The following is a 25,873-nucleotide window of genomic DNA, read 5'->3' on the forward strand; positions in this document are numbered from 1 at the left end:
CTCTGTGACAGTCCTGACCTGGGAGCTGTGGGTTCACACAGCTGCATCACCTGCGGGCACAGAGAACCCGTTCTTGTCATTAACTCCATTTCATAGAGTCACAGAAGGGTTTGGATTGGGAGGGACCTTAAAGCTCATCCAGTCTGACCCTGTGCCATGGGCAGGGACACGTTCCACTATTCCAGGCTGCTCCAAGCCCCATCCAAACTGGCCTTGGACACTGCCAGGGATCCAGGGGCAGCCACAGCTGCTCTGGGCACCCTGTGCCAGGGCCTGCCCACCCTCCCAGACAGCAATTCCTTCCCAATATCCCATCCAGCCCTGCCCTCTGGCACTGGGAAGCCATTCCCTGGGTCCTGTCCCTCCATGCCTTGGCCCCAGTCCCTCTGCAGCTCTCCTGGAGCCCCTTTAGGCCCTGCCAGGGGCTCTGAGCTCTCCCTGGAGCCTTCTCTTGTGCAGCTGAACACCCCCAGCTCTCCCAGCCTGGCTCCATAGGATAAGACTCATTAACCTAAACCCTTTCCATTCCTGTGCCAGCCTGTCCCCACTGATGTCCCAGCACCGGCACCTGGGGCTGCACTCTGTGAGTTCGTGACCTTGTGGCTCCCTTCCAACTCAGGATATTTTATGACTCTATGATTAAAGAACACCCCTTCTTGAGAAACTTTCAGTTATTTCACACTCTGCCACACAGGCGGTCAGGCATTGGCACGGGCTGCCCAGAAAGGCAGCGGACTCGCCGTCCCCGGAGGTGCTCAGGAGGCGCCGGGCTGTGGCGCGGGGTGCCGCGGTGTGGTGGGTGAGGAGTTGCAGCGGCAGTGCTGGGTGCACAAGGGCGCTGGATGATCTGGAGGGTCTCTTCCAGCCGTGACGATCCCGCGGCCCCGGGACGCCCCTCAGCGCCCCCGCCGCCATGATGCCACTTCCGTCCCGCGCGCGGGCCCGCAGCAACGGGCGGCGCCTCCGTCCGCCATGGCGGCGCGGCCCCTGCCCCGGCCCCGGCCCCGGCCCCAGCCCCGGCCCCGGCCCCAGCCGCAGCCCCCTTACTGTTCTCATACCCTTAGACGCCGGGAGGTCACTGCTATCGCGCCGCGCGAGTTGGCGCTGGTGAGGGGCCGCGCCGGGGCTGCTCCGCTCCGGGGAGCTGCGGGGACGTGGGGGCCGGAGCCCCAGAGCGGGGCCGGTGGGGCGGGGCCCTCTGGGAGCAGCCGGGAGGGGTCCCGGGGCGCCCGCTGCTGTGTGAGGGGTCCCGGGGCGCCCGTAACTGTGTGAGGGGTCCCGGGGCGCCCGCTGCTGTGTGAGGGGTCACGGGGTGCCCGGTACTGTGTGAGGGGTCCCGGGGTGCCCGTAACTGTGTGAGGGGTCCCGGGGTGCCCGTAACTGTGTGAGGGGTCCCGGGGCGCCCGGTACTGCGTGAGGCGTCCCGGGGCGCCCGGTACTGTGTGAGGGGACCCGGGGTGCCCGTAACTGTGTGAGGGGTCCCGGGGTGCCCAGTACTGTGTGAGGGGTCCCGGGGTGCCCGGTGCTGTGTGAGGGGTCCCGGGGTGCCCGGTACTGTGTGAGGGGTCCCGGGGCGGCCGCTGCTGTGTGAGGGGTCCCGGGGCGCCCGGTACTGTGTGAGGGGTCCTGGGGTGGCCGCTGCTGTGTGAGGGGTCCCGGGGCGCCCGTAACTGTGTGAGGGGTCCTGGGGTGGCCGCTGCTGTGTGAGGGGACCCGGGGTGCCCGGTACTGTGTGAGGGGACCCGGGGTGCCCGGTACTGTGTGAGGGGTCCCGGGGTGCCCGTAACTGTGTGAGGGGTCCCGGGGCGCCTGGTGCTGTGTTTGAAGGTCCCGAGGAGCCTGGTGCTGTGTGGGCTGGGAGTGTAGGCAGGGCTTGTCTAATTTAGGAGGAATTTCTTCACAGAATGGACGTTCAGGCCTTGGCACGGGCTGCCCAGGGAGGTGTTGGAGCCCCCATCCCTGGACGTGTCCAAGGAAGGACTGGACGTGGCATTTAGTGCTCTGGGCTGGGTGACAAGGTGGGGATCGGGCACAGCTTGCACTTGATGATCTTGGAGCTCTTTTCCAGCCTCAGTGATTCTGTGATTACCCCCTAATTACCCTGAACTCATAATTTGGTGTTAGGTACTTACATGGTCATGAATTCAACTGAGAAACACCGAGATTAACAGTTTGTGTTTTCACCCATGAGTGGTTTGGGTTGGACGGGACCTTAAAGCTCATCCAGTGCCACCCCCTGCCATGGGCAGGGACACCTTCCACTGGGTGCTCCATGGCCCGTCCAGCCTGGCCTTGGACACTGCCAGGGATCCAGGGGCAGCCACAGCTGCTCTGGGCACCCTGTGCCAGGGCCTCCCCACCCTCACAATGAATAATTTCTTCTTATATCTAGCCTAAAGTTTCCCTCTTTCACTTTGTACCCATTCCTCCTTGTCCTGTCACTTCAGTTCCTGATAAATAGCCCCTCTCTGAATTCACTGTAGGCCCTTGCGGATCCTGTAATGGTGCTGTGAGGTCTCCACGCTTTCTCCATTTCCCTTCTCTTGTAGATAGCCAAGCCCTCCAAGAGAGACATCGTCGAGGAGGCGATTTTGGCCGAGAGGGTGCGGGAGGAGGAGCACTGTGAACAAGAACGTGCCCTGCGGGTGTTCCGCCACTACCGCAATGTCTGTGACTGGCAGAAGGGCGGCGAGGACAAATGGATGCACCGCGCTGCCGAGAGGAAGGTCCGGGCAACTGTGCAGCAGTACCTGGAGGAGATCGATGTGAGAAGAGAGAGGTAGCAAACAAGTAGCCGGTGCAGCGCCCCTGCTGTTTTCAGCTTCACTGTGTGCTCAGAGGGCAGGGCACTAGTGATACGTGTTCAGACATAGTGCAGCGGAGGTGGCGTTTGGAGCCTCCTGTCTGACGCATGGAAGGATAAAAGTAGTAGTATAGCACTTTCATTGCTTGGTTTTTAAAGGGAATGAAGAGTACCTTGATATAATCATAAAGTCGCGGAATGGTTTGAGTTGGAGGGGACCTTAAAGCTCATCTCATTCCAAGTCCCCAGGCAGGGACACCTCCCACCTGACCAGGTTGCTCAAAGCCCTGTCCAGCCTGGCCTGAAACGTTTCCAGGGATGGGGCACAGAATCATAGCATCCCAGTGTGGTTTGGGTTGGAAGGGATCATCTAGTACCACCCACCCTGCTGTGGACATCTGCAGCTTCTTTGGGTAGCAAAGTGTCAGAAATTCTCTCAGTTCAACTGAGGGTTCTCAGTTTAACTGGGGGTTTTGTTGTAAACTCATCAAGCTGATGTTTAGGTCCTACAAGTAACACTTTACAGCATGGTCAGCTGAAAAAATAAAAAATTTTCAGAAGTCTTTCAAAAATATTAGAGGTGAAGCACATTGCTGCCATGCGAAGAGCAGAATTATGCTGCATTGATGTTTGGAAAAAATCGTGTGGTTTAATTTCTGAGTTATTCTTTCATGTCAAGTGACTTTGGAGCTGTGAAGGTTGTCAGTTTGGTGTCCTGGTCTGATGTGCCTTCAGGGGAATTGTACATGGATTCCACAGAACCACTGGGGTTATAAGGAACCTCCTGAGATGATCTGGTCCAACCCTGGAGTCACCTGGAGCGGGTTGTCCAGGAGTGTGTGTCCATTTGGGTTTTGCTTGTCTCCACACACAGAGACTGAATCACCTCTGTGGGCAACCTGTCCAGTATTGGACCACACTCACAATAAACAGAAAAAAAAGGTGTTTTCTACTGTTCATTTGGAATTTCACATGGTTTAATTTGTGGCCACTGCCCTTTGCCCTGCCACTGGGCGCTACTGAGGAGAAGGTGTCTGTCTTTTCTGCACTGCCTCCCTTCAGGTGTTTATGTACATTGGTAAGATCCCTCTGCACCTTCTCTTCTCCAGGCTGGACAGTCCCAGCTCTCTCAGGAGAGAAGGAACTTCAGGGGAGATTCTCCCTTTGGGAGAGATGCTTCAGTCCCTTAGTGTCCTTCCACTGGGCTCCCTCCAGTAAGGCTGTGTCCTTCTGGTGCTGCAGAGCCCGGACCCGGACCCAGCACTCGGGGTGGGGTCTCAGTAGTGCTGAGGCGAAGAATGCCCTCCCTGGACCTGCTCGCAGTGCTCCTCCTCTCGCAGCCCAGGGTGCCAGTGGCTTTCTTTGCCACAAGGGTGCATTGCTGGCTTGTGCTCCGCTTGTCTGCCGGGACCCCCAGCTCCCTTTCTGCTGAGACACTGCGGTATTTGGGCTGAAATTGGTGATTTCTGGATTCTGTAGCCCCTTGTAGGTTTCTCATTGCTGGGATTAACAGGGAGATAAATGATGGTGTGTTTAAAAATTGCCAATTTGACATAATTTTCTCATCAAAGATAATTCAGGATGAAGTGTTTTGTGGAGTGATGCTAAAATAGCAAAAGGTCGTTTTGAGAGAAGACACAATTATAGATGCATAGAGAAGGGAGGGATATCAGGGAAAGGTTCTTCCCCCAGAGGGTGCTGGGCACTGCCCAGGCTCCCCAGGGAACGGGCACGGCCCCGAGGCTGCCAGAGCTGCAGGAGCGTTTGGACAGCGCTGCCAGGGATGCCCAGGGTGGGATTTTGGGGTGTGCGTGCAGGGCCAGGGGCTGGGCTGGATGATCCTGGTGGGTCCCTTCCAGCTCAGGAGGTTCTGTGGGTCTATGCTGAAGGATAACAGTAGTACAAAATTGAATTTTGTCAGCTGGTGACAAATGTAGTCTGAGAATTAGAAGAATCTGATGAATGGGGGACTGAAGTTGTAAAGCAGCTTTGAAAGTGGGTTTGTAAGATCAGGAGTTTAAACCGTGCCTGGACAGAATCACTCATGTTGTGCTGTAAGATTCCCTCGATGGACACAACAGGAGTGATCCCCAAGTTAAAATTTGATGTTCCCATCTTTCGCATTTACAAGAAGTGTTGAAAGGAGCCCAGTACCCATTTTGTGTTAATAACAAATACACTAAAACTTTATCCTTCAGCAGAAGGATTGATTTAGCTTTTATTCAAATGTTTTCATTACAGGCTTCGTGACTTTCTGGAGGCAGAGGAAAGTAGGCACTTTGCTGAAGTGAAAGCACTTGATCAAGAAAAGGCACAGGACAAGGAAGCAAAAATGAAGGAACAAGCAAAATTACTGAAAGAGAAGAGGGAGCAAGAAAGACTACAAGTGGTGGCTGAAAAACGAGAGCAACAGTTCAGGTATTGCCATAAAAATATCTTACAAAAGAGAATTTGCCCAAAGTAAATATAGAGGGACAATTTGAAAAGAAGGTGGCAGTAATAAACTGACGAAGGAAAGATGAATGTGACTGAAACAGTAAGACAGAAAAAATCAAAGCAGTTAATTCTTGCAAGTGTAGTGTGTCCTCCTTGTCCCATGTGAGCATCCCTGTGCTTCCACTTGCCAAGTCAGCCCTTTTTGTAAGTCCTGTTCCAGCTTTGTACTGTTGGAGTGAACAGGGTGCATGGAAGGTTAATTTGGCCTGAATCATGCTTACTAAGCTAATATGTCAAAGATCCCTGAAATGTTAAGATTATCCAAAAAGACAGTGTTTTTATTTATTGCATACTTTTCAAGAGTAGCAGCTGCAGCTAAGGTTTTAATGCAGCCTGAAGTTTTGTGCCAAATATTCCTGACTGAAAGCAGTAACTTACAGGTGCTTAATAGGACCTGGGGCCTTGGCATGAAATCTGCCTTGTCCCATTCTTGGAAATCTGGTTTTCTGAGGGAGAGATGAAAGAAATAATAATGTTATTTAATTGTAATAATTTGGAGTGTCTTTCCCAGTCTCCCAAGGTACTGTGAAATCTATACCACCTGCTTCTCACTTGTGCATAAACTCTAATTAACTAATTCCACAGGTAAATGTTTGTTTAAATGTGGGGGTTATTGTCTTAGACAGGTGTTAGAAGTGCATACACTGCCTAACTTCACATGGTGGCTTGAAAATGTGGCCCTTGCTTTTTGCAGCTTCGGATTTGTTCTCTGTCTATCACACAAAGTGGTTGAAGCTCACTTTTAAAGTGGTTTGGAGGGGATGCTGCTGGAGTGCCTTTTATTTTGTACTTGTATCTTGTTTTACACACTGTTGCTGTTGGGGCAGTCATGACACACACGGACAGTGCCTCTTTCAAGGGGCAAAAAGCTGTTTATTAAACAAAGCAGCCTCTTTTATACACCTTTTGTATGTTATCATTCATGTTACAGGTTCATTGGCTGCTAAACTACTACAATAGACTCCTTGGCTATTACTGACTACAACATACTACCATTGGCTACCGACAGCATAAGCATTCAAGCATTCAGAAGAATAACGGGTGCTGTTAATATGTTGCTGTTTCCTCCTGCTGTTTAACTTTCTTGCTTCTATTGATACTACATTCTCATGGGTAAAAACTAATTGTTTTTCTTCTCACAGACTTTTCTCACAGTCCTTCTCTAGCCAAAGTAACAGGCCTGAGCCGTAATTTTACAAAGGCAGCAAGGCCTTCATTTTATAAAGTTTTACTTAAATGCCACAACACACCGAGGAGATGTTATGTAGACACCTAAAGGTAGGTGTCTAAGTGTTGGTATCTTTATATTCACTGGGAATCTGCATTCCTGTTCTATTTAAAACTTCACTGAAATCAGGACAGTTACCGGAACCTAAAGTCAGCCTCAAACAGGTTTATCCTGTCCCGTCAGTTGAACTGCACCCCAGCCTCCACTGACTTTAATTAGGTTCCCATCGATCAGAGTGGGAATTTAGCACATATGTAGATTCCTGTTTAGATGTCTAATTTTAGACAGTTTAATTGCAAAATGAATCACACCACTGAACTGCATCATCTGGTGACACATACTTGAACTTTCATGCTGTAGTTGCCTGTCTTAATGTCTCAGGTCCTTTGTTTTCCCAGTGTACCCCTGCTGATCTGTGGTTCACTCAGTCTCATGGGATTATTTCATCCTATTATTATCCTTTTACCTTTCCCACTCTGCTCTGGGATCTAAGCAATATTCATACCACACAGCATCCCATTAAAAAGTGTTGCTGAAGCTTTACTGCTGGCGTTCTGATGGCTGCAGGTTTTCAGTGGATTTGGAGGCAGTGAAAGCATCTCTCTTCACAGCTGTTGTGAGTGGCAGTCTTGCGGTATCTTTGCAAATACAGCTTCTGTTTGACTGTCCTGATGTAATGGGAATACATTCCATGGTTAGTTCCTCTAGCTGTGTCCCTTTCTACTTTTAAATTAAGGTTCCTATAAAAGAACGAACTCTGATAAACACCAGCTGACAACAGTTCACCTTGTCTGTGACAGGTATCTGTCTTCATGGATATGTTTAGTTATATTCTAAAATCTTTTGTTCTATGTCCTTTTCCAGTGAGAAAGGAAGCCTCTGCTGTGGTGGTTGATTCTGATTAGATTGATAGCTTTTGATATCTCAATTTGCATGTATTTGCATTGTTTAAGTAGCCCCAGGTCTGTTTTTCTCTGTCTGTTAGATGTTACTCTTCCTCCTAAACCATCTTGGTCCAGGCAGAGATCTGGGAGCAGGATTTGCTGCTCAGGAGACCAACACTTACCGAAAATCCACAATTCGGAGTCTGTAATTGTGTCACAGCCTGTCCTCTCGGGCAATGGGCTCCAATCCTCCTGGACTGCACCCCCCCAGCTGTAAAAGCTTTTTAACACTCACCCCAATACATTTATTTATAAACTATATAAATGTGTAACAATATACTCTGCTGGTATATTGTGTACGTGATAAAACACATGCACAAAAAGAAATTTAAAAGGGTGAGGTAAAGATGAAATAAATGCTATTTTTTACTTTTTAATGTTATTTATTAATGGTACAAAACATATTCTCTTCCTGCATGCCCCCGTTTGGAAATTATTACCACAGGGCACTCCCAGGAGCCCTGGCAAGTCAGTCCAGTAGCAGGTGGATATACATATAATTTTCTGTTTCTCTTTGCCTGTGGATTTACAACTATTTTGAATGTCCTTCTGAAACCTGATACAGACTTGTTTGTATTTCCTTTAACTCCAAGCAAGGTGCCCCATTCTTTTGCAGGTATGGATTCTCAAACCTTGAGGTATAGGAGCTCCTACACTGTCATACATTATTCCAGAGCACTAAAAGGCAGCATTTGTAGCAGCTCTGTGGGCTGGTTGCCATGGCCTGAAGGTACAGGTGTAACAGCTCCTCAGTAGTAATGTTAACCAGGAGGAGTCCTTTGTCACTAGGTGACAGAGGGGACAAGGCTTGGACCGCTGGAGTCCTGCTGGAATTCATTTCCAGGGAGGGCTACCCCTTATCTGAGAAGATACTCAGCCAGTGCTCGCCTGAGGGCATGTTCATCACTGGTAACTTTAAAGAAAACTGCAATGTCTTAACATTTGCATAAAACACATATCACATCCTCTTTCTTGTGGTAACATCAGAAGCATCCCTGTGGGCAATGTTGTTATCCCAGCAGCTTCGTGCTGCAGCCATCAAATGAATAAATAACTGGGGAGGTTCTGTCTTTGGGAAGTAGCCGCATCCAGGCACAGTTTTAATGTTAAGAAGCTTAGGATAGCAAAGTGAGGAAGAAAACCCACCATCTGGGGGAGCAGATGTTTATAGGTTGGTGTAAAAGCTGCTTTGAGGGAATTATTTTGATGAAATTAAGCAATTACAGGGTTATTTTATATTAAAATTCTAACAATGCTGAACATAATTAACTTCTAATCCCCCCTGGGAATTCAATATATATCAGATTAGTTTGTAGTCACAGAAAAGAATAACTAGTTCTTTATTCCTTCAATGCTGAGAGAACTTTGAACCCATTGGGTTAAGGTAATACAGTTATTGCTAATGGTGTAAGATTTCGAATCTTAATAATGGCATGTTTCCCTCACAACATTTGGGAAATATGTTTTTCATGAATACTAATTAGTGCTGTGTTCTTTAATCACCACTAACTGCTGCCCAGGAGATGAAAGATAAGATTCCAGTGGTAAAACATAAGAGGACCATCAATGACATAGTACATTTGTTGACCTACTGGGAGGCAGGGGCACTCCTTGGAATGTGCTGTGGCTCATGGCATGCACATCCCTGTGCTGCTTTCTGCTTTTAATGTTGGGTTAAACAGTGGTCAGAAGGTTCCTGTCTCATCCAAGAGGTAAAACAACCATCCCTTTTCACCACCCTGCACTGGCACTGAATTACAGCATCTTATCATGGAATGATTTGGGTTGGAAGGGACCTTAAAAGTCATCTTTATCATGGGCAGGGACACCTTCCACTGTCCCTGGTTGCTCCAAGCCCCGTCCAGCGTGGCCTTGGACACTGCCAGGGATCCAGGGGCAGCCACAGCTGCTCTGGGCACCCTGTGCCAGGGCCTGCCCACCCTCCCAGACAGCAATTCCTTCCCAATATCCCATCCAGCCCTGCCCTCTGGCACTGGGAAGCCATTCCCTGGGTCCTGTCCCTCCATGCCTTGTCCCCAGTCGCTCTGCAGCTCTCCTGGAGCCCCTTTAGGCCCTGCCAGGGGCTCTGAGCTCTCCCTGGAGCCTTCTCTTGTGCAGCTGAACACCCCCAGCTGTCCCAGGCTGGCTGCAGAGCAGAGGGGCTCCAGCCCTGGAGCATCTCGGTGGCCTCCTCTGGACTGGCTGCAGCAGCTCCAGGTCCTTGTGCTGTTGTTCCCCAGGGCTGGGGCAGCTCTGCAGGTGGGGTCTCCCCTGAGCGGGGCAGAGGGGCAGAATCCCCCTCCCCTGCTGCCCACGCTGGGGATCAGCCCAGGGCACGGGGGGTTCAGGGCTGGAGCAGGTTCAGCACATACCAAGCAAAATGGAAATGTTTTCACAGCAGTGCTGTCCCTTTCATTGTTGGTGTATAGTGCCCTTCATCTTTCAGCAAAGGCTCCATGGCACTGGGTGCTTTAGCCCAGAGCATGAAGGGAGAGATGCTTTCTTCCCCAGTGAAATGTGAGGCAGCAAGGGTTGAATGCCAACAGGGAGAAAATGTGGTGAGACCTCTGCTCTGAAAATTAAATAACTACCCTGATAAGGAGATTGGTAACATCATTGAGGTAGCTGCCTGATGAATATTTAATATTTTTGCTACACAGGACAGTCAGCTAAAGCTTGTGTAATGTCACAGTATTACCCATTGTGCAGGTAGCTACTGCTGCCATGAAGTTGTTCACGATTCAGGCTATGATGTCTTCTGATGTCTGCCGTGAATTCTTAAATAGCTTTGCAATAATCTGTAGAAGATGGTTTCATTCAGCATGATATTGTGAGGTATCTTTTCACTTCAGAGCATTCACATGTGTCTGTCACACATCCTCAGAGCTTATAGATCCTTCACACTTGCAGGTCTTCACCTTCATCTGCCAGTTTCACATTCTGACTGTATGAAAATCTATATCCTGTTTATAGAACAGAATTAAAATGCTTGCGGAGTGTTCAAATTAAATAATGTTTGATGGCATGTGTTGATCTCAATACTGCTTTGTTTGCAAAAATAAAAGCAGAATCTGCAATTAGTTCAGTGTTCTTCAACTAAAGATAAATTATCTCTTTATGTGCAACTCAGTTGCAGAGAGCAAATGAAAATTGAAATTTGCATTACCTGTTTGACTTTCTGCCTTCTCCAGGCTTTTATTGCAACTTGTCTGAATTATCCCATAGAACTTCACTTAAAAAAATTAATAATTTCTAGTGGTTCCTGCTCAACCGTGTAACCCACATTTCCATGCTCACAGTATTTTCTGAATATAAATGAGCTTTCAGGTGACTTACAAACCTATTCTAAGTCTTCATTTGAATACAGACCAACCTATGTTTGAATAAGTGTAGTCTGCATGTGTTTTATGTGTTAATAAAAGGTATATATACACACACCACCCCCCTGCATGTTCCAGCTACATGGAGAGTGAGTACACATTGTGTTTATAATGTGTGGATATATTTTGTGTTCATTTACACTCACAGAATATCCCAAGTTGGGAGGGACCCACCAGGATCATCCAGCCCAGCCCCTGGCCCTGCACGCACACCCCAAAATCCCAGCCTGGGCATCCCTGGCAGCGCTGTCCAAACGCTCCTGGAGCTCTGGCAGCCTCGGGGCCGTGCCCATTCCCTGGGGAGCCTGGGCAGTGCCCAGCACCCTCTGGGGGAAGAACCTTTCCCTGATCTCCAACCTAAACCTCCCTGGCACAGCTCCAGCCATTGCCTGGGTCCTGTCCCTGTCATGGAGAGCAGAGGTCTCTGCTGCCTCTTCGCTTCCCCTTGTGAGGAAGTTGATTTAGACATTTTAAAATTAATATCAAAACCTGCATCAAATCAGGCTCTCTGTGGTTCCTTAGGCCTCACAAGGAATCAGTGTCAGACCAGGGGTATAACTTGGCATCCTGAGTTGCTGTCTGTTGAGCAGTGATGAGCTGGGAGCCTCCATTCACCACACACTTCCGGACCTGCTTATTGTTTTGAGACTTTTTTTAAAAAACTTTTATGTTGCCTTCCAGAAACCGATGTGAAGAATATCGCATACACTGTAAAAAAAGGGGTGAGAAGGAGCTGAGTGACTGCCAGCTGGCCCAGCATACTCTGAAGGAGATGCTGAAAAAGGAAGAGAAGATGCAGGAGCAGAAGTTGGAAGAGATTTGTGAGAAGGAACTGTTGGCTAAGGATCAGGAAGCAGAGCTGAAGGCACAGGAAGTGGCAGCGCGGATCCGGGAAATGCTGGATGTGCGCGATGCCCAGGTGGCCGTGCACGACGCTCGCAGAGAGGAGGAGAAGCAGCTGATCAAAAAGGAGGCTGAATGGCTGGTAATTTCCGTAGCATTCTGCATTCAGGCTTGTGCAGAAGGCCCTTTTGATGACAGGCTTACTAGACATTTAGACTAATCCATACCTTATTTGTATCTTCACTGATTCCATTAGTATCTGAGCCTGTCTTGTTAAGCTAAGCCTCTTTTCCAGAGCTGTGGCAAAGGCCTTCCCGTTTACAGAGGGAAATACATCTTTTGAAACTTGGCACTCTAAAGGGTTTTGGCACTCAGAGTCTCTCAGAGCTGTTGTGGGAAATGGTAACATTTTTAAGCTTTTGCCAGACATCTTTGTCACTTTCTGATTTCCAGTTTCCTTCAGGATAGCAGGGGAGTCTTGTTTCCCAGCTGAAATATTTATTTTACATATTTTTTTAAACAAATTAGTAAGCAGCACCTAAGCTCTCTCACCTAATAGACCTGATTGCTGTTGAGCTCACATCACAGGAGGCATTTGGCTACTTTGGCCCAGCTGTTTGGCCACTACCCACTTTTTTCATCATCTCTTTCCATCTATCTTGCTGTAGTTTTGCTGGCTTTAGTGGTGCTTGCTAGTTCAGTATTCTGTGTTGACTTTGAATTATGGGAGGTCATTTAGCTCAGACTCAGTCTTCATTTTGCAGCTATTTGCATGTAGAGGCTGAATGATCACACAGGATACTCTGTTAGACACTGGAAGCTGATGCTGGTGTCATATATACTTCCCTATTTTATAAAAATGAAGACAATAATGGATCTAAAGCTCTGAAGATGCTGGCTGTGAAATCGTGGAGTCCTTATTCCAAGCTAGACTGTAATGTTTTGCTTATTTAAAAACATGCAGAATAGAATTATTTTCTTTTAACAACTTCTAAGGCACTGCCAAACCTCCCAGGCAAAGAATGCTGTTCCTTAACTGGCCTTTTCAGAAAAACACTATTAGAATAGAAGACTCCGTATCTTCCCCTGGAGACAGCTGCCTGGGGCTCTGTCAAGGAGATACATTTCTGGTGAAGTGGTTGAGTCTCTGAAAAAAAAAGCTTTCTTTGAAGGAGAGTTTCTGTATGGAAAATGGGATGAAATCCTTCCTCAGCAGAAGAGGAATGTGGCAGATGGCCTTGTTAGAAGTTTTTTGTTACAGACTGGTAACCCCTAATGACCTAACACACCTAATGACCAGGAGTTTCATCTGGGTGAATGGACAGCTAAGTGTCCCTGTGCATAAAGGTTTCTCCTGGTTGTTGCAGTGAAAATAGAATATTTAGTGAAGGAAAACTTGCACCTTTGGCATGATAGACCGTAGGTGTGCACCAGGGTACCTCAGAAATGGATGACAAAGCAGAGACAGCAATTTTAGCATTAGCTATGTTACCTATATTAGCTGCCTTCCTCCTTTGTCTTATTTTTCTCTTAAAGAACTGTGATTTCTGGGAAAGTGATTGACTTCATTTTATCCTGACTGTAGTTTCATGAGTTTCTGCCACAGCACTTTGGTCCTGGCTTGCAGAGGGGCGGTTGGTAACCATTTCTTTGTACATTTGCAACGTTGTGTTACCCCAAGGAATAAACTTTCACTGATTCCATCCTTCGCTGCTCTCATAAAGCTTCACTGATGTCAGAATTCAGCCAAGGACATGGGCCAACTTGCACAGCAGACCGCTAACTATTTCTGCTTTATTTCCACCTTTACTGTTCAAAGCCTTTTGGGTTACTAATTCTATTCCTCAAATTATATATATATTGAGTTTCAAAGCTGTTTTACCAGCTTCTGAAAGTGAATTTGACAGTTCAGGCAGATATAAAGTCAGCCTTGGCTCTGAAATACTGCAAGAATCTGTGGGTGCTTTATGTCCAGCATAAAAAGGGATGTTCCTTAGGGAGTGCAGCTTCTGCTTCCATATGGGGAAGATTCGACATGCTGTTTATGACAAACCTGCTGATGCATTTTAGAAGACTCATTCACATTACAAAAGAGACATTTAATTTAAAAACAGGTTAACAAAAAACTGTGTGCCTTTGAGACAGCTGAAGCATGATTTCTGAGATGATATAATGCCAGCGATGGTCATGTGCCATGTTATGACTATGTTTCAGTGCAGCTGTGCTTGTACACTTACTCAGCTGCAAGATGTCCAGAAATTAGACTCATAAATTACTTATTGATGCTACTTTTGAATTTTTTGGGGGCTAAATAATCTTGAATATACACATACCTATTGAGGCATCTCAAATATGTGTTTCCGATTTGTCATTGTTTCTTTTTTAAGAACTCGGTTTCACTGTACATTTTTCCAATATAAAGTAGAATATAAAGTTCTTTCCAATATGAAGTGGGATATTTGAAACCGTGGAAATTCAGTAACTGCTCATCAGGATACAAGGATCCAATCACTGACTTGGTGCAGCCTTGTGTCCAGTAGAGATGCAGTGCTCAGAACACCCAGCGCAGGCACAGGACAGATAATATCTACGGAAACTGCAGGAATACGTGGCTCTGTTATTTGTTAGTGCTTATGGCTGTGTAGGGAGGCTTGGATATAGATCACACGTGCTGCAATGATACTGACTTCCCTAAAGAGATGACTCTGTCTATCTGCCTGAAACATTTGGAAAACATCAGGCACAATACAGTTTTTGTATTGAAGTGCATATGATAATTACAGATGAAAATCCTGAATTCTAAGGAATGATACGCTAAAATGTTCAGGCTTTAACAGGTCTAGTGAATGACACTAATTCTGTGTTGTCAGCAAGGCTTTACTCCTCAGCGTTTCAATAAACTAACTCTAGCCACCACTTAGGTTGAAGTTGTGCAGTGATTTTACAAGCTAGCTACTTTTATCCTTGTAGGAAGAAGAGCTGCACCAGTTTAGGAAAGAAAATGAAGAGCTTGAAAGGAAGAAGCAACATCAGCAGAAGGAATGCAGGGAGATATGGCTCAAAGCAGCATGGGACAAGAAGAATCATCTTGATGCAGAAAAGCAAACTGAACTTGCCGCAGAGAAGAAAATCTTGGAAGAAGATTTTCAGGACCCCGACAGGGAATATGAGGAAATAAAAAAAAAAAAAGTAAGGTGTTTAATTGTGAAACTGTGGGGTGATACCTCATCTAGACTAGTTCTGTGGCCCTGTGAACTGCACAGTGTAACAGAGAACAGACACAAGCCCTTTTCTCTGGACGAGATAATTCTTTTGTTGAACAGCCTGTTGCCTCTCCTCCTGCCAGTGCTCTGCACCTCTGCAGAAGCCCACTAGCTGTTAAAACCACAGCACTTTAAAGCCTGCTTTGCAATCGGCAAGGCTACCAGGCTGGATAAATGAAGTGGGGGCTGTCAGCAAATCCTGGGATTTTGTCCCTCCATGCTGATTTCGTTGTGTATAAATCACCTGAGCTTTATCATCCTTACGCAGCATGGACATAATAGAGGCCAGAAAACTATTTTTTGTTTCATGGACCTGATGTAGTAAGTATTTGTAACTGCAGAAGAAAGGAAATATTTAACTTACTGTAATTAATTAGTACTAAAAAGCTTTTAAATATTTAATAACTATATATAGATAGATGCAAACTTTCATGTTGTATTTCTTGAAGATGCCATGAATCAATGAATATGTCTGTCATTTTCTGAAGTTAAAACAAGTAGATTGCCCAACTCCAGCGTGCAAATGAGTCTCAGGATCTTTAGGACACAGCAGAGAGCTGCATCCGTTGCTCTGCTTGAGGTGTTTAGAAGCTCATGTAGGTTAGGAAAGTTGTATCAACTCAGTGTTAGACTTTGCTGCAGAATTAGAGGAGGTGATATTTATTGTATTTATTGGATCCCAAGGCTTCTAATGCGGGTGATAGTGGAGTAGCTTGGTCAGCTATGGAAAATCTCTAAAATGGGTGTGTTGTAGGCAGCTGAGCTGCTATGGGGAAAGGGATCACTCTATTTATTCTGTTCATGTGCTGTCGTCTGGCTAGGTAGAGGACTCTGAGCAGTTCTTTCCCATGGCAGGTTTTGGAATCGAGCTCTGGGCTCCTAGCTCTCACACTGGCTGGGAACCACCACTTCTCTTCAGGTTTTGAAAGGCTTTTTAAACTAATTTACTCAGATATGCAAATGTCTGTGTGTTTGCAGCAAGTGCTGTTAAAGGAGCAACTTACATACCTGGAACATATGGCTGAACAGCTGAGGAAGGAGAAGGAGCGAGAAAGAGAAGACGAGAAGCTCTTCAAGGAAGAGAGGGATCAGGTTTGGGCCGAGAAGGTTGAGAAAATGAAACTAGAGAGGGAGGCTCGATTTCAGCTGCTGAGAGATGTCGTGAAGACAAGAGAGCTGCAGATGGAGGAGAAGTGTGAGTGGTTGAACACGTGTCTGGGCAGGGGCAGTACAGCACCCTGCTGCTGGGAACAGCATCTGGCCCAGCACACACAGGCTGTGTGATAGAGTGGACAACAATGTGATCCTCCCTGAACCTGTTCCCAAAATTCACTCCTACGCTAATTTCCTATTGCCATCACCAGAGCAAAGCCTAGAAAAGTATTGCATGGGCAAATGGTCATTATTATTAACTATATTATTATGAAGTTCTAAATGTGAAAACTTTCCAGTTCTGAGTGGATGAAAAACAAGTAAGCTGAGAATACACTTGCTGTTGTTTGTGTGGTTCTTCAGAATAGCTTTATTCTTTATTTAGGCTACTTAGCCCAAATGCAGTCTCACTGTCCCTTCAAGCTTAGCAGTGCTGTTACCTTCTAAAAGTATTTTTGGTATTGTTTTCCAGTGCAGAAAAAAGCAGAGAGGCAAATAGAGATTGCTGAAGAGAAGAATGCAGTGGCTAAAGCAGTCAGAGAATTCGAACATGAAGAAGAAGAAAAACGTAAAAGGTATTTTTCTTCTATGTCATTAGTTCATTTCTTTGCAGATCAATCTTTTAAACTTGTGAGCAAGCTGTTTCTTTTTTTCTGATAACTCTGACTGGGTGGACTTCCTTCTATTTAGAGAGGCTTTACCACCATGCACCTTATCAGTTCCAAACTGCTCAGTAGCAGACCTGTAATACTGCAGTTGTTATTAAGTCATTAATTCTGACTTCGGACAATAGTGGTACATATCCTTGTGTTGGTCTTTTTGGGTCATCATGGGACTTACATCAACCATATTTACTGAACACATCCCCTCATACTCTGAGCTGTTGTTATGAGTGGCAGAGGTTTGGGGAGGAGGGTTAATGAAAGGTTTGTTTGTTCCTGCCCCAGGAGAACTAGTGTGTCCGGGCTTATTGCTAAACTCCACCCACAGACATCCTTTGAACAATCCTGTGTCAGCCACCAAAACACCAGGCTGCAGCACATAACCCGGCTGCATGGGGCTCTCCGTGCCTCACAGCGCCTCTGGATCAGCAGATCCTTACACGCAGTAGCTGGAATGTTCCTCTGGGTGTCATGCAAAGCCTTGGGCAAAGTGCCTTATCTCACTTACTACTCTTTTGTACTCCTGCCCTTTCTCCACTCTTGTCCGGGGGATACAAGTAGCTCCTTCCCGAGCCGGTATCTGTTGTGTTCTCTGAGGGCTTTATTGGGAACAATCTCCTGGCTGTGGCAGAAATGTCATTCTTTTGAAGGAAACACGCTGGGCTGCAGCTGGGATATGCTCCACTTAGCAGAGATGGCACTCAGCAGTGTCAGGACGGGTTTGTGGCTCAGCTCCGTTGAGTTAGTGCACAGGTCCTGACTACTTTGTTGGCATTTAAGTGTCTGTGTGACTCCTGCTCCAGAAGGGCCTGAACACCTAAGACTTCCTCTGCTTCTCCAGAGTAAAAGCAGTACACATCTCCTGAGGTGGAATGGAAGGTTGATTCCTTCTGACAGCCACTTCCAGGAACATCAGTGCAGCAGGGACTTCTCAGGAGGGTGCGGATGGGTGTCACTAGCAGCACTGAGCCCGAGCCAGGGACGGACTGAGTCCAGCACTGTTATCCTCTGTCCTCTCACTGTTGCTGTGAGGAGCAGAAAAGGCACGCTGATTACAGGGAGTTGTTCTTTCTGGTCAAGCACCAGTTTTACAGTCTGCTTTATAGGATACAACAGAATGCAGTTAATTCTCTGAAGAACATAAGGTTAGCACATAGCATTTGGTTAATAGTGGCAGTTATTCTCAACAGCTAAAAGGAGCTTTGAATGGTTCTTTAGTCTAAGCTCGAATGCTAACAGATTACATAATAATAATAATTACCCACACCACTTAAATAACCTATTCATTTGGCATTTCCAGAAAAATACAGAAGGCCAAAGAATACCGAGACCAGCTCACAACTCAAATTGCCTATCAGCAGTGGCTCCACAAAGTTGAGGAAGATGAGAGGAAGAAAGAACATGAATCAAATATGGAAGCAGAGAGAGAGTACCAAGAAAGGGTACAGTTCATTCTGTCAATGCCCAACAAGTCCATAGTAAAGCCCCCCACTACGAAGAAAGCAGATGCCTGACTCTTGAGGGCATCACTCACTATGATATTTTAGCTCACTCAGTTGCCTTTAGAAACATTTTCTTAGGATGCTTACACCTGACTTGAGTTGGAAGATCTGTCTCCACTGTGATACTCAAAACATTTAATTGGAAATTACAAGAAACATAGTATTTTAAATTTTATTTTTCCCCCATGGATTTTTTTTTGACAAATCTGATCCAATCCAAAGTGCTTGACATTCTAATTCAAGAATGCTGTCTGCCCTCTGCAATATGATAGTGAATTATTATGACATAAATAATGCACAGGCATTCATTAAAATCTGCACAAAGAAAATTTGCAGAAAACTTTAAGCAAACCTTTATTAAAATGCCTTTCAAACAAAATCCTTTTCTTTGTATTTATATAAAAAGTATAAAACTCTGAATGTATTTTACTGTGGGATGGACATTAAAAAGCTGATACTCTTTTGCACAGATTCTGGTAGCTGTTGAAATGATCTGTGGCATACTGGAGTCCCAAGTCTGTGAGTCCTCTGCTTGGACAGAATTAAGTGTGCAGGGCTGCTGTTAGACCTGTCTTGTAAAAAGGTTTATTCTCTATAATTTTCACGGCACCTCTGCCTCTCTGGGCTTCCTTGGATTGTTACCACTGCCACACTCTGAACACATGGAACAGGGGCGCTGAGCACCACCACCATTTTGAGACAGCAACACAGAAGCTGGCTGGATGTCCCCAGGAAGGTGTTGGAGGATTTTGGCAGTGCGGAGCACGGACACCTTGCTGGCCTCTCTGTGCCCATGCCAGTGGCCAGAGTGCCCCTAAAGCAGGAGGAGCAGTGGGTGACACAGGAAGCATGGGTGGGAACAACCCAGCTGCTCCCCATGGCGCTGCCCTTGACCAGCTCCTTGCTATGTATTTCCTTGGTTTTTCCTCTGTCCTTTTCAGAGGAGGGAAGTGAAGAATCCATGTAAAACCTCTTACCCTTTCTTGCTCACAGACTTCGTGGCATTTGGAAATGTTTTATATACTTTTTTTCGTTTTTCCATATGAGTCTTTGCTGCTGCTTATCTGCAGTTGTTTCTCTCTCTTTCAGCTTTTCTGCTTCCCATCTTTCCTCCAGCTCCTGCTTTTTCACCCTTTTCTTCTGAAACTTCCATCTCTCACTAACCACTTCCTCTACCATTTTTGTCCTCCTGCCTTCCTTTTCAGCGTGTGGCTCCCTGTTGGCTAAACCGGGCTGTGTTTTTGTTGTGTGAGGACACGAATGGATGCACAGAGGAGCTGATAAATAGCTGGGATCAGCGCTCAGGAGCCCCAGATTCCAGACATCTTGGAACAAATTAGGAATGAACAGCCTGCAAAGTTGTCTCATCTCGGTTTAAAGCAGACACCAAGTTGACAAACGTTTTTTTTTCCTGTGGAGAAAAAAGCAAGGTGGAGATGTACTAATCTGAAACAGTATCAGTGGTCTTTCAGCAACCCAGCTAATTCTGGGTGTAAATGGTGGAAGAACCTGGCCCTGCTGAGGGGAAAAGGAGTGTGGTGGGATTTTATCATTGCTTACAGACAAAACTTCCTGAGTCAGCAGATGGAAGAGAGACAAGTCCACTGGAACTGTTACCATCCCGACAGGGGACCAGACAGACCAGAGCAGTGCCTCTCATAGCTTGTTCCTTGGATTTCATGGATCCAAACAGGGTTTGTCCTATGGATACTGAGGAAGGAAGCTGCCAAGAAGGTGAAGCATCGGGCTGGGAGAGGTAGGTTGATTCAGGCTGTCGAGCCTTTACATGGTGCTTTTCAGCAGCCATCTCCAGAGCGACACAGAGGACATACACTGCTCCTCCTGTTTTGCAGGTGGGAAAGGCTATCTCAGATAAAGGAAACAGTTTCATCAGTCCAGAGAGCTGAGGTAGTCATAGTTTTGTGCTCTCACCTCTGAGTCAAATTGGCAGAATGATTAAGAGATTAATTTCCTGGTCTGCCGCAGACTCCTGGAGTAGCCCGTGCAAGCAATGTAGATTTTCCTTTACTATTGTGACCTCTCTGAAAAATGAAGATAATAGCACATTCAGAATGCCAGGATTAATTAAAGCATGTTATTAAAGGCTGTGACATTTGTTGGGTACACCCGATAGGAGAGATAAAAAAAATACCACATTGGTGAGCTTTGTGAATTTGAGTCATCCAGAACCATAATAAATCTCCTTCTTTAATAAAATAATAACTCAGAAGAGGTGGTCAGAGCTATCAAATATTTATAGAGTGTCTGAGCTCCTGCTCATGGAGGCAAATTTCCTCTGCAGTGAACATGAGGTCTGCACAAGATTAAAAGATCAGACTGGAAGAAGTTTGCCTTCAGCAGGAGTGAATTCCCATGGGATAATGGGCAACTAAACTCTTCTGAGGGAGAACTGCTGGTGGACAAACGTCTTGCTGGGGCTGAACCCTTTGCTGCCAAGAGCTTTGTAGGCTTCAGGTTGGTCCAGAAGAACTGGTGAGGCTGGGTGGGTCAGAATGTCCCTGAGAGGCACCTTCTCGCTGCCCCTCACAGTCAGATGAGCGATGCAGTGAGAATGATTTTCTCTGTCGAGACTGAAGTTTCCTTAATCCTGCTGATTTCCATCTTCTTCCAGCTCCTTGGATGTCCTTGCAGTAAACTGGGCAAATAGGGCACCAAGCAGAACGTGCTTCAAAGCGTGGTCGAGCATTTGTCTGCCTTGGGCCAGCGCTCACGTTACACTTCTTACAGGTCACCAGGCAGCAACGAGCCAAACGGATCTGGAATTGTGGCTTGCAGGTGCCGGGAACCTCCGGAGTGTTAGTTGCTGCTCCTGAGTGTGGCATTTCCTGCCCCGGTGAGCAATCCTGGAGGCAAACCATCTATTAAACCCCAAGTACAGGGACACCGCTGGTGAGGAAAGCAGCCTGGCCCAGGGCAGGGTGAGCTTGCCCTGCACCAGGGCTCTGAGCCACGCACAGACAGAGCCACTGGCATTTAGAAACCTGGCAGTTACAGCCTCTTCACTTAGACACGTACCAGAGCTTTGCAAAATATTCTTCCCTGTGTTTTTTAATTAAATTTTTCACCTTGACAGAGGAAGAGCAGAGGTGTGGAGTGTGTGGGTGACTTGCCTTGTGGCAGGGCTGGGAATGCCAGTCCCTGATCACATCATCCCAGACTCACTCCAGGGTTTGAATCCTCAGCGTCTCCCAAGGCTTTAAGACTTTCCTACATCCACCCATCTGCTCACAAGGGCTTTTATACTGACCCCAGGGCTTTCTGTGGTGATGTTTTTGGCCACATACAAGATGATGATTTCTGGAGTGGTCCCCTGTGCCCTGTGCTGGCTTGGAGTGGTGCCCTGTGACATGGTGCCCCTGCTGTCTGGGGCTGGGCTGCAGAGATTTGGACAGAATCAATTCTATTTGCAGGAATGTTAATTATTCATTGCTTTAACACCTGGAATAATTTATCATTACTTTAACCCAGGTAGGAATATGTGCTGCAGAAACAGCCAGAAACATGCCCAGGGTACAGTGACATTGCCAGTGCCACAGATTGCCCAGATGTAGCACGTGGTGACTTTTGCTTGGCCCAGGAGGAATGAAATCCAGATTCGAGGTCTTTGGGACATCTTTGCATGCAAAAATTCAGGACCTGGGTTTGTACTTAGCAACAGCCAGCTGTGTTCTGATGACATTTAGAGTGGTCAGAATTGATGCTCCTCACTGGCCTGTGCCATCACCTGTCCATCCATCCAGCTGTTCCTGAGTGTCCATTTCAACACAGGGACCAGGCCAGGGCCTTAAAACTAACTCCAACCCATCCTGTACTTGCAAAGAATCCACTGTCTCTGCTTAAAGGGGAAGAAACTCTGGTATTTAGTCCATTTTTACCTCAAGATACCTTCCATGTGAATGCAAGAGGGGATACCATAAACTGCTATTTAAGAGCCCGTGCTTGTTAAATTTAATCAACACGAGTTTTGATTCCCAAATGGAAAGAAGCTTCTATCTCCTGGAGGAGACAATTTCAAGCAACTCAGCAGTTAGGATGTACTTCAGGGATTCTGTATGTATTTTGGGGTTTTTAGTTTCCGAGTTTAATTAAAGTTTTAGATTAATGGAGAATCACATGTGACACCAGCTGGTATTTCATGGGAATGGCTGTGCTTTGCCTCTGGGCTATCACTGCTACCCTGGCTTCTCTGAAAGCTTTGCTTCTAATTGCACCAGTGCTCCACGTTTTGTTTCTGCAGTTGATTTAATGAAATGAGAGGAGCAAGTTTTGTTTGCCTGACAAAGCTCTCTTGGAGGCTTTGCAGAGATTATGCTGTCAAATTTTCCCAGGGTAATTTTGAGACACGGTGCAGTTTTTTTCTCCCCTTCCTTCCTCCTTCCCAGACTTCCCCCAGAGCCACCTGCAATTTTTTTGGATTCATCAAGGGTATCAGAGCCAGAAAAGAGAGTTATCTGCAATGCCGGCTGTCCTTTCACCAAGTCAGCACTGCTTCCTGCCAGGCTCTGGGGTGAAAAAGGGAAAATATGACAAAGGGGAGAGTTTTATCCCCCAGGGGACAAGAAGCAGAGCGTGGGATGCCACCAGTGATCACTTTGAGGAAAGGCTGTGCGTGCCCTGTGAGTGGCACAGCCTGAAACCACGGGAGGAGGGATCCCAGTGACAGAGTAAACAGCTGTGACAGAGAACAGGATCCGCTGAGTGTGGTTTCTGCCTGCTCAGTTAATATGCAAAATACCTTGAATTATAAAGAATAGCAGTAGCGGTTAATTAGGACTACTTTGCATTTCATTGTCCTTCTCAGGCTCTAAAAGTGCCGTATAAGCATGAATTGCAGAACAGGGTGCTCCCGTGGAATGGAGGGAAGCAGCATGGCCACAGATTGACAGGCTGGGATCAGTTTGGGGCTGTTGCTCTGGAAGTCGCGATTCGTGCCATCGATGTGGGAGTGACACACAAGCAGTGCCCAGGAGCAGAGGTGTTGGTGGGACCCCAGACTCACCTGCAGGCAGGAGAAGACAGAGAAAAACCTATCCCTGGCACATTCCCTGAGTGGATTTCCAGTGGGTTCATGAGCGCAGTGCTCCTGTCCCGGAACAGGTGTGTCCCGGCAAAGGACACCCCAGTAATGCCGTCCCCCACACCCCAAAGTGTGGGTGAACCCCAGAGGCGGGTGGGGGATGGAAAACCCGAAAACCACCAAGGCGCACCTGCTTGGGGCTTAATTACTCTTCTTCTGTGAGGAAGGAAGATGGATAAAAGGTAAAAAAAATCCCCAAACGCAGCACCAACCTACGCTGCCGGGGGACCCTGCCCGGTGGGCGCCGGAGCCGGGCGGGATGCTGAGGACTGCCGGGGAAGCGGCCGGGAAGAAAAAATATTTATTAAAAAGAGCTTTTTTTCTTTTTTTTTTTTTTTTTAAAAAAAAAAGAAATAAAAAAAGCCGAGGCGAAAGGAACGGAAAAGAGCCGAGCCGAGCCGCCCCATACCTGAGCGGGGCGCGGCGGAGGCGGAGCGGTGCTGCCTCCTCCTCCTCCTCCTCCTCCTCCTCCTCCTCCTCCTCCTTCTCCTCCTCCTCCTCCTCCTTGCTGCTGCTGCTGCCGCTCCCTTCCCGTGCCCGTGCCCGCGCCCGGCCGGCCGCAGCGGGTGTAAAGGTCGGAGTGTCGGAGTGTCCGTGTGTCCGTGCGGCGGTCGGTCCGGCCGCCCGCCGCCCCCATGCCCCGCGCTTAGCGCCGCCCGCCCCGGCCATGTCCACCACGCAGCTCTACACCAAGGTGAGCGGGGAGGGGGCGCGGGGGGCTCTGCGGGTGCCTCTCCGTGTTCCTTCTGTCCTGTGGGGGGCTGCTTCCCAGTCCTGGAGGGGCCCCGCAACTTTCCCCGCACCCGCCGGGACGGCGGCCGCAGGTGCGCGGGATGCGGAGGGGGCATCCCCGGCGTCCCCCCGCGGGTGCCGGCCCCCTCCCGGTCCCTCGGCGTTTCACCCACCTGGGTTCTCTGCGATGGAGGGTGAACTTCGCCCGTAGGTCGCGGTAGTGGTGGCGGTGGCCTCGCCCTCGCCCTCCGTGCGCTCCGTCACCTGCGCGGCCAAAACACTCTCAGCCTCCCCGGATCCCCCTGGAATAATTCTTTCCTCCTGTATCCCTAAGACACGGGGGTGCAGGGGGAGGAAGATGCAGTCCTTAGAATCACAGAATCGCAGAGCGAGTGCCGTAACTCACCGAAACGCTTCCGAGGTGTCCGGTTTCCAGAGTCCTTTCTGTTCCGCAACTCCTGGATGTGATCCCTTGGCAGGGGTGCGATGGGACGCACCCGCTTCCTCATGGCAGCCAGGGAAGGTGACATGGCTGGTGGCCTGGCTGGGCACTGCTCTCCGACGGGCCCGATGCTTCCCAGGGGAAGGTGTGCTCTCAAAAAGTAGTCATGGTGGTAACTGGAGACTCAGGTGCTGTTTTTTAAAGCAGAGCCTGAGGTGTGGGCAAGAAAATCAGTTTCCACTCTGGTTTAATTTTTTTGTTATTTTGTGGCTGTGGGATACTTGGGTATTCCCAGCCCTTGGCCAACCCAGGCTGTGGATGCTTCCCTCTCACACAGTTCGGGGCTTTCTGCCCCTCTTCCCAGAGAGGTTTGTGTCCAGAGAGATCTTTGCTGATTGACTTGTCCCGATGAAAGAGCTCCTCGCAGGCAGCGCAAGATCCGCCTGGCTTGGAGCTCTCTCTGCTGTGGAGAGAGCCCTCTCCCTGCGCTCGGCATCTTCCCGGGGCTGCTCGGGGGTGCTGCGGGCAGCCGGGATCCAGGGAATGTACTCTGTCAAAGCCATCAGTAATGCTGGGCAGGGGCTCATCGCGAGTAAGTGCTGGCTTCAGGAAAGGTTTTGCTGCGTAGAGTGTCAGCTTCATGTGTTGTCATAATGAGAATTTTAGTGTTTTAGATTCTTCCTGTGACCGTGCTCAGCTCAGGGAGGTGCTGCCAGATTGGCACCAGGAACCACTTTCTGTCCCTCGGGCTTAACTTTGCTGCAGATTTCTGCTTCTGTAACTCATTTTGCCAACAGCTTTTTTATGTAATGTAGGGGGCTGCCACGTATCTTTTTCTTTGGCTGTCACTATCAAAGGGATGCGGGATGAATGGTGGATCTGGCAGCTCCTCCTTTGAACCTGTGGGGATTGCAGAAGCCCCGCTGGACTGAGCTGGGCTGTCTGTGAGCAGGGTGACCTCCATCGTTCTTGGGAGTGCTTTAAAAACAAAGTTTGGAAAATCTTTCTCCCTTGGAAAATCCAGAGAGGAGCTGAAGTAAAGCTGTGGCTGAAGGGCTCTGATGTGCCGACCACAGCATCTTTTAGGATGAGAGCATGGATGTGATGGCAAGCATCCCTGGGGAGGAGGGAGGTTGGCTCCAGGTGCTGTGTTATCCCTATTTATGGGCTGATTAAATCAACCTGGTTAATTGATTTTTAACTTGATGAGCAGGTAGTTAACCTGTGTTGTCTTTTTTGCATTGCCTCGGTTTATATTCCTGTTGATCTGTTGAACAGGTGTAAGATGCCTCCTGGGGCATTGCTTGGGATCCTGTTGCTGTTTAGGG

General features: G+C 47.8%; 2 protein-coding genes across 8 annotated transcripts in view; both read left to right on the plus strand.

The window, feature by feature from the left end:
• The first annotated feature begins 739 nt into the window (after positions 1–739).
• CFAP53 (cilia and flagella associated protein 53) lies at positions 740–18,652 on the plus strand. Of its 4 annotated transcripts, none has more exons than XM_048290820.1 (9): positions 740–799; positions 1,904–2,018; positions 2,550–2,765; positions 5,045–5,221; positions 11,533–11,836; positions 14,665–14,883; positions 15,936–16,152; positions 16,582–16,684; positions 18,072–18,652. In XM_048290820.1, exons 3-9 carry the CDS (start codon positions 2,665–2,667, stop codon positions 18,283–18,285), a joined length of 1,335 nt encoding a protein of 444 aa, XP_048146777.1. In that variant the 5' UTR covers positions 740–799; positions 1,904–2,018; positions 2,550–2,664; the 3' UTR covers positions 18,286–18,652. The 4 variants fall into 4 exon arrangements, with proteins under 4 accessions (XP_048146777.1, XP_048146773.1, XP_048146774.1 ...); XM_048290817.1 differs by lacking the exon at positions 740–799 and adding an exon at positions 1,022–1,107; XM_048290816.1 differs by lacking the exons at positions 740–799; positions 1,904–2,018 and adding an exon at positions 818–1,107 and having other exon boundaries at positions 2,550–2,779.
• Positions 18,653–23,991: 5,339 nt separating this feature from the next.
• The window catches only part of MYO5B (myosin VB), a 149,207-nt gene continuing 147,325 nt past the window's right edge, over positions 23,992–25,873 (plus strand). For all 4 annotated transcript variants that reach the window (XM_048290812.1, XM_048290814.1, XM_048290813.1 and 1 more), the window contains exon 1: positions 23,992–24,065. In XM_048290812.1, the coding sequence (XP_048146769.1) occupies positions 24,039–24,065 (27 nt within the window). In that variant the 5' untranslated portion in view covers positions 23,992–24,038. The remainder of the gene's footprint in view (positions 24,066–25,873) is intronic.

The sequence above is a fragment of the Corvus hawaiiensis genome, chromosome Z (assembly GCF_020740725.1).
Source record: "Corvus hawaiiensis isolate bCorHaw1 chromosome Z, bCorHaw1.pri.cur, whole genome shotgun sequence".
Taxonomy (NCBI): domain Eukaryota; kingdom Metazoa; phylum Chordata; class Aves; order Passeriformes; family Corvidae; genus Corvus; species Corvus hawaiiensis.

What these genes read in the sequence shown, in the direction of transcription:
- CFAP53 (XM_048290816.1), top strand. Translation starts at nt 973, where the DNA reads ATGGCGGCGCGGCCCCTGCCCCGGCCCCGGCCCCGGCCCCAGCCCCGG. An exon ending in AGGAAATAAAAAAAAAAAAA is followed by an intron (nt 14,884 to 15,935) that starts GTAAGGTGTTTA and finishes GTGTGTTTGCAG; the next exon opens with CAAGTGCTGTTAAAGGAGCA. An exon ending in GCTGCAGATGGAGGAGAAGT is followed by an intron (nt 16,153 to 16,581) that starts GTGAGTGGTTGA and finishes ATTGTTTTCCAG; the next exon opens with TGCAGAAAAAAGCAGAGAGG.